The sequence below is a fragment of the Palaemon carinicauda genome, chromosome 33 (genome assembly GCF_036898095.1).
Source record: "Palaemon carinicauda isolate YSFRI2023 chromosome 33, ASM3689809v2, whole genome shotgun sequence".
NCBI classification, from domain to species: domain Eukaryota; kingdom Metazoa; phylum Arthropoda; class Malacostraca; order Decapoda; family Palaemonidae; genus Palaemon; species Palaemon carinicauda.
Genome location: NC_090757.1, coordinates 6,028,440 through 6,040,090, shown reverse-complemented (window position 1 = coordinate 6,040,090; position 11,651 = coordinate 6,028,440). Strand labels below are relative to the sequence as shown.

The 11,651-nt window shown below is 47.4% G+C and overlaps 1 protein-coding gene across 1 annotated transcript in view; it reads left to right on the top strand.

The window, feature by feature from the left end:
- Nucleotides 1–242: 242 nt before the first annotated feature.
- Nucleotides 243–11,651, top strand: part of LOC137626057 (protein fuzzy homolog) — an 86,355-nt gene continuing 74,946 nt past the window's right edge. Inside the window, exon 1 of the mRNA XM_068357140.1 lies at nt 243–359. Within this exon, the coding sequence (XP_068213241.1) occupies nt 279–359 (81 nt within the window). The 5' untranslated portion in view covers nt 243–278. The remainder of the gene's footprint in view (nt 360–11,651) is intronic.

Below are 11,651 nucleotides of genomic sequence, written 5' to 3'. Positions count from 1 at the left end.
GTCTTTACATTTTCAAAAATTGCAATCTCTGCTGTAAGCTTTCAAATCGCTCTACATTTTTTTCCCACCAAACATTCCTATCTTCGAACTTTCAAAATATCTGCTTAAGTTTGTGCACATATACTGTAGGTACTTACAAACTGATATTTATGTATGGACCATATTTGTGTTTTCACCAGTTGATCCTTGAGAGGGCGTTGTGTTTCCGTAAGGAAAAGTAAGAAGAAGTTTTCAACTTGCGAAAAAACAAAAAGCTGTCAATTTCAGAAGTAAACAATATGGCGTCGTGTACCCTTATAGGGTTATGTGTCAGTAGCGGAGTACCTTTATTTGTAAGGCACACAGGTCCAGGAAAACCGGTAAGGCCACAAATATAAATTTTAACATACCGGTGATGCCATCGATTGATATTTGTGCAAATTTCTCTTGCAACATTTTGTATATACCATGGGCTGAAATGTCAGGTTGGTTGCGATTATGTGCAACTCTTAACATCAACAGGTGTCTTGAGTTTGTTTTTCCTTTTAGATATGTCGTAGGATGGTTAATTTCTAGTAATAGTATGATAAGTTATATAATACTTTAAATTCGCTAAATATGTAAACCATATAATGTTCTCACTGGTCACTTTATTTTTTACTACTATTGTTTGTATATACTACGGTTTTTTTTAAACGATAATTGCTCTCAAACTCTTTACTGAATAACAATCTTGGGGTGTATGTATAATAGCGGCCACCTGTACGTATGATGACGGCTGACAAAGAATATACTGTAGCAGTTTATGGGGGCCGCAGGGGGCGTTGCCCCCCCACCCATTAGGTAAGTAGGTAAGGACATGGCTTGTAGGTTAGGTTGGGGGGCGAGTTTAGTTTAGTTGGTGTCCATATTATATGCTCACTTTAGAAACTGGCCGCTGATATACAAAGGCTCCCATTAATCACACAAAGTCAAAGAAATAAGTTATTAAGGTACCCTCACCTAACCTTACTCATGTTGGTGTGTCATACTCTTGAGGTACTTACCCCCCTAGACCCCCCAACTACCTCAAATGAGACTAGTTAGCGAGTGTGCCCGCTGTTCTACAAAGTAACCCTCTGATCTTCAATTTTATAAGAAAGAGTATATTCAGAGATATAGGAACCTCCTCGAGATCAATATAAAAGACTAGTCCTTCGTGGTTTTTTATTGGTGATTTTGCCATTAATATTTTGATATGAGTCAAACACACTAATAGTTATTTGAAGGTGGTTTCCACAAATTTGAAAGGTTTAATATGAATTTGTTTTTATTTCCTATTATAACTGGAATTCGTTATAAGAAATGGACAAATGCTTGCTATTTTAATATTTTAAATATTTAACTTAGCCGGTGAATATATATAGCTGCAACTCTGTTGCTCGACAGACAAAAAACTGTAAAAAACTCGCCAGCGATCGCTATACAGGTTGCGGGTGTGCCCATCAGCGCCAACTGTCGGCCAGATACCATACTCAATGTAAACAAAGACTCAATTTCTTCTCTGTCGACATGTCGACAAGACGTACTTTACTCGCTGTTGAAACCTGGAGTTTTTCCCATCATCTTTGGTGAAGTACTTTATTTTGGTTTTGAGCTTTTGCTGTGCAGGGTTTTTTTGGGCTCAAGCCATGGCGTCCTGATGGAAGGTTCCTTTTTGGTAGCTTCCTTGGGTATAAGACTACTAAGATATTCCCAGAGAATTTAACCACAGGTTATCACAGAATTCTAACTTCTGGAGCGAGTATCTCAAAGGTTTCCCTTTAAGACATCGTAATACAACAGGGGACGCGCATGTCTGAACGCGCCACATAGCTATCTTCACCCCGAACAGAGTTAATGCTTCGGTGTGTAAGGACTGAGAATAGCTGGGAGCCGTTCCACAGCTAATCTCACTCGTGGCTACTACTGATACTCGAGACGTAAACAAATGGACGCCATTGCTCTGATGACGTCACGCCCGTCTTCATCCTTTGTTTAGTAGCTGCCCTACTTAGACGGATTTTCCCTGTGTTATCTTTATCGCTTTGCATCTTCGCTATGTCGTTACCTTCAGCCTCGCCTTCTTCTGGAAAGTTGAGTACAAGGTTCCAGTATTGTTTAATTAAGCTCTGGCCGTAAAGTAAATATTACTTTTCGAAATAATTGATGTTTTGTGGCAGAGCTGTGCCTCTACCGGACCCGCCATTTTATGGCGTCGTTGTTGTTATGCATGTCTTATTTAGTTAGCCACAACAACGTTTCCGGCATTATATACTAATCGAATACATTAGTTTATTTAGTCTTCATAGCTAGGAACTTTTATATCGTGTTTAGACGCTTTTTATCGGTCATCGATTGACCTCATACCAGTCGGCTACTATAGCCCCCAGGCCAGGAGCCTACATACAAGTGTTCATGCATGATTTATTAGTGATCCTAGACTAAGTTATGAAGATAGTGGCATTATTATTTTACAATACTTTTGACAGTGATGCAAATGTTTACGCCTTCAGGGACCATATAGGGGATAGGCTAGTCAGTGATTCTTTCTAGCCTAACCTAATATTAGGACCCCTATATGCTTCCTTCATCCCCTGCCTTGGCATTCCCTCTATTTAGCCTTGATCCCTTTTCTGAGTAAAGGGATTAATTGTCTAATAGAGTATATATCGCCTCTCTGTCCTCCCTAAAGGAATGAACCCCCTTTAGGGCTGCGTCTGAGAGTGAGGTTAGGCTAGCCTACCTCTATGGCTAGGATAGTCTATGACTTTCCTGCGATAGCGATATGTCTTCTTCCTTGCCTAGTTCAGGACTTTTAGCCCTGTTCTAGGTCGGGTTAGGAAGGTTTCTCTGTTCCATGCTGAAACTGTACTCTTGCACCGTTTTAGCCGATCAGCCTGATCTTAGGTTAGGGAGTGTCCTCCCTTCCCTTAGTGGCCGCTCTGGTACAGAAACCCTTCCTGGGAAGACTTCTCTCTTCTCCCTCCCCACCTATCTCTTGTATAGCCTAGCCTATGCTTAGGTTAGTTTATACTCATCTGTCCCCTGTCCTACAACTCCTCCTTAGGGTGGAAGAGTAGGGCTACCCGAGCTTCCTTGTGCAGTCCACTCTGGTACATATACCTTCATAGTGTCCTATAAGGTTAGTTACTAGTGTAGTTCTGCATATGGGAGTCTCCCCCCCCCCTCTTGGGTGTTCCCTAGCCCTCCCTTGGGCTACCTAGCTCCCGGTCCCTAGTGACCCCTGCTCATGGATGTTAGAGCCTGCCTCTATCATGGGTACACCCCCTCAGGGAGGGGGAGGGATGTCTGGAACCCTGACGGTACTTCCTGCATCCTTTCCCCCCCTCCCCCTGTCTCTCTATCTATCCGGGTGCCGGTCTCTTGCCGCCTCTACTGTCGGCAATACCTGCCTCCTACTTGGTGACTTCCCTACCCTTGCCGCCAGCCCCCCGTGTACCGAGGGACTGCCGGCTACTACCGGCGGCTCTCCTACTCCTATCTAATCGTCCGCTTGCCGGTCGATCACCGGAGTGCCGGCATATACTGCCGGCAACCCGATACTGCCTTTACCATCCTTATCCCAGTCACCAACCTGGCATCCTCCGACTGCCGGAGCCGCCGCTCCCTGCCGGCGTGCCTCCGTTGTGCCGGCGGCCGCCATCCTGGTATTTAACTGACTTTTGAAAATTGTCTGTCCTAATGCCAGAATCTATGCTGGAGCGAGCTCCGGCATGCCGGCGGCTTGCCGGATGCCCCGGAGGCGTCAAGAATACTTGCACCCCCTTACTGTAGCTATCATAAGACTATGATAGCCCTATATCGCAAACAGATAAGCTGCTTCTGCTATTAAGATCAGTACCTAGTACTGCTCTATTAGTGATCATGCTGTCTCTTTGCATTCTTCTAATTCCAGCATGCTATGTGCATCTTAGCACGGCTGGTTGCCAGAAGCAGTTACCTTTAAATGAGGCCTTCTGGCTCTTAACTGGGAACCGAATGAATTCGATCCCAATCTTGTCCTTGGTTTTCCATGGAATTCCAAAATACTTGGAATTCTAGGAAACTATATCCAGTGACCTCGGTCATTTGGATTATCCAGGGACCAAGCTTATGGTAACCAGCCGGGCGAGATGCATGGAGCATGTTCTCCTTTACTGTTTTCATTCTCTATGCATCACACCTTCTTTAAGTTAAAATTAATGATTAATATTAACTTAGTTTAAGAGCCATTCTTATGACTCCCCCATACTCATTTTCTCTTTCTTCCACAGGAGGAGCAGATGAAGTGTGACTTCGCCTTCTGCGCTGTGAAACGCCCGCAGTTTTACGGGCATACGGCTTGCAGGACTCACGCCCCTTGTGCAGACAAGAAAGGGGATTTGAAGTTTTGGAATCCACTGGATTGTACGGTCTGCCAGGCCCACCTAGTTGAGGCCTTCCATAACCCTCCTTCAGCGGAGGTTAGAGACATTTCTCGTGAAAAGCTGCGCAAGTGGGTGCGTGGCTTTCAGAAAAATGCTACTGGACCGTACCTGGCCACCGAAGAACTGAGGTCCCTATTGTTCCCTAAGGCCTCCCCTGACTCAGTGGTACCAAAAGATGTGATCCCCACTGTCCAAATTACGGTGGAACCTGATGTGGTCATGGCTCAGTCCATGCACGAGTGTCGTTTAGATTCCGAGGATGATGAACAGATTTCAGACGTCTCGGAAGACACGGAGAAGACGCTTATGGCTCAAGGAGCCGAAGAGGACGAAGACAAGGTGGAGTACACCGAGTCGGAGCTAGGAGCTGCTCCCTCGTCCATCCCCCCTCCTACTCCTACACCGACGGAAATATCCATTCCGTCTACCTCCTCGACTCCGGATCCTTCTTCTTCTACTCAAGAACTGATCCGGCTGATTAGAGCCGTCATGGACGACAGGCTGAAGGAGAACCAGGAGTCCATCAGGTCGATGATTGGATCCAGAGAGCCGAAGAAGATTTCGGTCAAGGATCTCCCCGCTTGCTCTCATGCCAACCCGTGGAGGTATGCAGAGCATATGGTTATTGCGACCGGCAGGATCTTTGTCAGTGATAAGATCGGCACGGTCCCTTTGGAAGATGTGGAGTTCTTCCCAAGCTTTGAGGCCTACCCGGACTGTTACGTCCGGCTTCGTTCCGAACCTGCCTCGAAGGAAGAGACCGAACCTAAAGAAGAGATAGTGTTCGATCTCACAAAGGCCCAGGCTATGCTAGCCTCCGCATTTAAGAGTAGAGGCTTTACCTGCTCTAAGCTTCCGGCTTTGAGCAAGAAGCACCCTACGTACGTTGCACCTGACACTGCGGTTCTTCCATTCTTGGAAAAGGCCTTAGCTGCATGCCTTAAAGCGGCGGAAGAAGGGAAACCCTGCCCTGCACTGGAGGAGTGCAGACCCTTCTCCATCGTGACCCCCCCTGACGCTCGACACTGGAAAGATGTTCAGCATACTTTCGTCGTGGGAAGGCTCGATCCTGACGTCGCCGGACGTCAGTTTAATGAAGACCTCCCTAAGCTCAACGATCACCTCCTTCGCCGGGAACAAGACATGAAGGAGAGGCTTGCGGCATCTCTTTCTCATCAAGTCCAACTGGAAGTTATGGCCTGTGACACTAGAGTACCAGATCACTACATGGTACTCTCCAAATCCCACTTACTGACAGTAATGAAGGACTTGTACCACTTCATAAAGGCTCGAAGAGCCTGTCGTGAATTCGTGTTTGCCGGTGCCACCGTGAAACACGAACCCCGGAGGCTGATTTCCTCCAACATCTGGGGAAAGCACCTGTTTCCTTCTGACCTTGTCAAGGAAATAACTGACAGAGCCGCCACGGAGAATAGGAACCTTCTCCACAAGTGGGGCATGTCCAGGAAAAGGAAACCCTCTCAGGACGATGGACCTCAGCCTAAGAGGAAACCTCAGAAGCCAAAACCCCAGCAACGTCAGCAACGACGTCAGTTTCCGGGACCCGCTACCTCCCAAGTGGTTGCCCAACCACAACAGACCTTTCAATTGGTCCCCCAACCGGTGTTGTCACAGTCACCGGTCTTCACCCCTGCCTTTGAGCAACCATCCACTACCTTTCATGCCAAAGGTAGAGGCTCGTTCAGGGGTGCAAGCAGAGACGCATCTCGCCGTCCCTCCAGAGGTAGAGGAGGAAAGGGAGCTAGCGGCCGAGGCAACAAGTCCTCGGGACACCAGAAGCAATGAAGTGCTTCCGGTGGGAGGAAGACTCCGCCAATTCCAGGATCGTTGGACCTTCGATCCCTGGGCACACAGCATCATCAAGAACGGTCTAGGCTGGAGTTGGACGCAACCACCCCCAATCTTCCAGCAGTTCTTCCAGCAATCAACCCCCCTTCTGGAAGAATATGTTCTAGACCTCTTGAACAAGAAGGTGATAAGGAAGGTAAAGTCCACCAGGTTCCAAGGGAGACTGTTTTGTGTTCCCAAGAAGGACTCAGACAAACTCAGAGTCATTCTGGACTTATCCCCCCTCAACAAGTTCATAGAGAACAACAAATTCAAGATGCTGACGCTTCAACAAATAAGGACCCTTCTGCCTCAAGGTTCCTACACGGTCTCTATAGACCTGGCGGATGCCTACTGGCACATTCCAATGAACCATCACGCTTCCTCCTACCTAGGATTTCGACTCCAAAGGAAAAGCTACGCCTTCCGGGCCATGCCATTCGGCCTCAATGTGGCCCCTCGGATCTTCACAAAACTGGCGGATGCCATAGTACAACAGCTCCGCCTAAGAAACGTCCAGGTGATGGCCTACCTCGACGACTGGCTAGTCTGGGCTCCATCGCCCGAAGAGTGTGCAAAGTCTTGCAACGAAGTTACCCAGTACTTAGAACACCTGGGATTCAAGATCAACGAGAAAAAATCTCGCCTCTCTCCAGCTCAGAAGTTTCAGTGGTTGGGAATCCACTGGAATCTTCAGTCACACCGCCTTTCCATCCCCCAGAAGAAAAGGAAGGAAATAGCAGGGTCTGTCAAGCGACTACTGAAATCCAAACGCATTTCAAGACGACAGCAGGAACGAGTTCTAGGCTCTCTACAATTCGCCTCAGTGACAAACCCAGTGCTTCGTGCACAGCTAAAGGATGCCGCGGGAGTCTGGAGACGCTCGGCATCCATCGCTCGAAGAGACCTCAAGAGACGGCTTCCAAACAGACTACGACGCCTCCTAAAGCCGTGGTCGGAAGAAAAGGCCCTGAAAAGGTCCATTCCTCTCCAACACCCTCCTCCATCACTCAACATCCACACGGATGCCTCACTGGAAGGTTGGGGAGGTCACTCCCACCAGAAACAGGCTCAAGGTACCTGGTCTCCACTATTCAAGACGTTCCACATAAACATCTTGGAGGCCATGGCGGTCCTTCTAACTCTGAAGAAGTTATCCCCGCCGCCCTCGATCCACATCCGTCTAACCCTAGACAACTCGGTGGTAGTTCGTTGTCTCAATCGCCAAGGCTCAAGATCGCCCCAGATAAATCAGGTGCTTCTCCCAATCTTCCGTCTGGCGGAGAAGAAGAAGTGGCACCTGTCTGCAGTTCACCTACAAGGATTCCGCAATGTGACAGCGGATGCTCTATCTCGGACAAACCCGATAGAGTCGGAATGGTCTCTAGACGCAAGATCGTTCTCCTTCATCTCTCACCAAGTCCCAGAACTTCAGATAGATCTCTTTGCAACGAGCGACAACAATCAACTTCCTCTGTACGTAGCCCCGTACGAGGACCCCAAAGCAGAAGCGGTGGACGCCATGTCACTGGACTGGAACAGGTGGTCCAAGATCTACCTGTTCCCTCCCACCAACCTTCTGTTGAAAGTCCTCTCCAAACTGAGAACCTTCAAAGGGACAGCGGCCCTAGTGGCTCCCAAGTGGCCCCGGAGCAACTGGTACCCCCTGGTCCTGGAGCTGCAGCCCAAGCTGATCCCTCTCCCGGGCCCAGTTCTCTCTCAACAAGTACAGAAGTCGACTGTCTTCGCTTCATCATCGAAAATCAAGGACCTTCATCTCATGATTTTCTCTCCCTTGCCGCAAAGAAGAGGTTTGGGATCTCGAAGAAAAGTCTAGACTTCCTCGAGGAATACAAGACCGAATCCACGAGACGGCAATATGAATCATCCTGGAGGAAATGGGTCTCCTTTGTCAAGGCAAAAAATCCTAAAGAAATCACAATTGATTTCTGTATGTCCTTCTTCATTCACCTTCATGGACAAGGATTAGCAGCCAATACGATTTCAACCTGCAAATCGGCCTTGGCTAGACCAATTCTATATGCTTTCCAAATTGATCTGTCCAACGACATCTTTAACAAATTACCAAAAGCATGTGCTCGCCTACGTCCAGCACCCCCTCCGAAACCGATCTCCTGGTCACTAGACAAGGTACTCCATTTTGCCTCCAACTTGGACAATGATTCATGCCCCCTCAAGGATCTGACTCAGAAAGTTATATTTTTATTTGCTCTCGCTTCGGGAGCTCGAGTCAGCGAAATAGTGGCATTATCAAGAGAAGAGGGACACATCCTGTTTACTGATTCAGGAGAAGTGACCCTCTCCCCTGATCCGACGTTTCTCGCTAAAAACGAATTACCCACCAAAAGATGGGGCCCTTGGAGAATATGCCCCCTGAAGGAGGATGTCTCTCTATGTCCAGTAGAGAGTCTCAAGGTCTATCTTCGCAGAACTTCGAACTTTGGTGGAGGCCAACTCTTCAAAGGAGAAACATCGGGCAGCGATCTGTCACTGAAACAATTAAGAGCGAAAATCACCTACTTCATTCGCAGAGCGGATCCGAACAGTACACCCGCTGGTCATGATCCTAGAAAAGTGGCATCTTCTCTGAACTTCTTTCAGAGCATGGACTTTGAAAGCCTTAAAAACTTTACGGGCTGGAAGTCCTCGCGAGTTTTCTTTAAACATTATGCGAAACAAGTGCACGAAGTCAAACATTTTGTGGTAGCCGCAGGTAGTGTTATGAAACCTGCACCTAACTCTGCGTAGAACAGTGAGTTACTTGGGACTCTAACTCTTCGGGTGCCTATGTTGACCCTCGAGCGATTCATAGTGATGTCTAAAAACACTTAGTGCTTTTATAACTGTTCTTATCCCAGGTGAAATGTCATAGTGTCACACAAGTGCCGCATGCCTTGAGCATGATGTGTTATTTAAAGACTTGCGTTCCTCGAGAACGAGTACCTACTAATCCTGAAATTCCTTTTCAGATTCAAGAGCAAGCCTTTATTTCTATGTACATTATTATTACTGTAAATGAACTTTACTTTTGCTGTAAATTATTTAATTTCTGCATTGTGAAATAAAATTTCTATTTTATTACTTATGCGTCTCTTTCAGCTCCTACTTACTATGAAATACATACTGTCATAGTTTTATTTATTCCTCCTTTCTTATGGTTATGAAGAATTTAAGATGTCTAATCCTAAATTATATTCACCCTGTCTCAGTAAGGTTCCTACACGAATACTTACTTCTGATAACCAAGAGATGAACTCTATACACAGTGCCCAACCACCACTGGTCTAATTCAGAATGTTCCTATACAAATACCAAACATTCCGCTTCATCTCTAAGTTCTTCAAGTTCTTCTGTCAGGATGAATAGCCCTTCAATACCACTTTGACGTCGGCATAGCCCATGGGAACTTCCTACCAAGGGGGGCAGGATACTTCGTTCCTATGGTTCTTTACCTAAGATTACTTTGCTGTTTTGTCAATGCCTAGGCACTTAATACTGGGGGAAAATCTACCACGATACATTGATTCTCTGGTACTCTTCCATCAGGACGCCATGGCTTGAGCCCAAAAAACGGATTTTGAGCGAAGCGAAAAATCTATTTTTGGGTGAGATAGCCATGGCGTCCTGATGGACCCTCCCTACTACTTCGTCCAGTTTTGTTCCCACCCTACGCAATTGTATCATGGTGATGGGCAGCAACTGGCTTCAGGATGAAGACGGGCGTGACGTCATCAGAGCAATGGCGTCCGTTTGTTTACGTCTCGAGTATCAGTAGTAGCCACGAGTGAGATTAGCTGTGGAACGGCTCCCAGCTATTCTCAGTCCTTACACACCGAAGCATTAACTCTGTTCGGGGTGAAGATAGCTATGTGGCGCGTTCAGACATGCGCGTCCCCTGTTGTATTACGATGTCTTAAAGGGAAACCTTTGAGATACTCGCTCCAGAAGTTAGAATTCTGTGATAACCTGTGGTTAAATTCTCTGGGAATATCTTAGTAGTCTTATACCCAAGGAAGCTACCAAAAAGGAACCTTCCATCAGGACGCCATGGCTATCTCACCCAAAAATAGATTTTTCGCTTCGCTCAAAATCCGTTTTCTTCAAATAAATCCTTGAACTCTTTTTTGTATCGGATTCATTGTTGATGACTTAGATCGTTTTTTGGAATTTTCCCTTGACCAATTCAAAATGGCTGACCTTTCACAAGTTCCCAAGTTTAGAAAATGCAATGCTAGGGACTGTTCTAGGCGTCTTCCGAAGGCTTCTCTCAACCCTCACACTGTTTGTTCCAATTGTCGGGGTAAAACCTGTCAATTGGAAGATCGGTGTGAGGAATGCGTGGGCCTTTCGGAATTCGATTTTATCGAATTTGAGAAGTACACACGCAGGCTAGAGAGAGATAGGGTAAGGAGAAGTTCTTCTAGGTCGATAGATTTTTCCTCTTCTCATGCCCCTCAGCCTATTCCTTCCCCTGTAGTGGTTGTTCCTAACCCCCCTCCTAGCACTCAGGAACCATCGATGGCTGACATGATGCGTGCTATCCATGCCTTGGGGGAGAGAGTTGAGTCCCTTGCAAGTGACCGCAATCAACTCATGGCGGATGTTAAGGAGCTAAAGTGCCAAAGTGCCGCGGGAAGTGATAAAGTGCCTAGTGAAAGTGTTGTGAACAGTGTTGCGCTTGAGGGTTCGTCTGTTCGTGCCTGTCGTCCTCCTAGTCCGGGACCTCTTGCAAGCTCCCAAGCCCAGGGGAGAAGCAATGTCGTACGACGCATGGGTTCGAGAGGCCTTGATCAGCGAACAGACGTTCCCTCCATGGTATCAGGCGTATCTCCCCAAGATCGCCCCTACCTACTACGTAAGACGAGAGAGCCCGTTTTTACCTCGTCGTCCGAAGGTGTTTCTCGTAAGAAACTTTGGACCAAGGTCTCACGACCTTTAAAACGTAAGTCGGTCCCTTCAGGACAAATCCAACGTCCCGGTTGTAGCCACTGGGTCAGTTCGGACTCGTTGCCGTCATCCGATGACTGCTCACCGCCTAAGAGAGGCAAAGCGGTACCGCCTCAGTCGCTAACCCCGTCTGTTGCCGCACCTGCTCCCGTAGACCCTAAATGGGCTTTGCTGCAAGACATGCAGTCCAAGCTTGCGTCCTTGATGGAGGACTTTAATGCGGAGAAGGTTGCTGCTGAACCTTCTGGCCAACAACCTTCCAAGCGGTCTGTTGTGCGTCCTGTTGACGCTGAGGTAACCTTCTCGCGTCTACCAGTTGAGGTGGTTCCTCCACCGATGCGACCCAGTGTGGGTTGTCAGCCGCACGTTGACGTTAGGCGACGCACGGAGGTGGTTGTTGACGTTCAG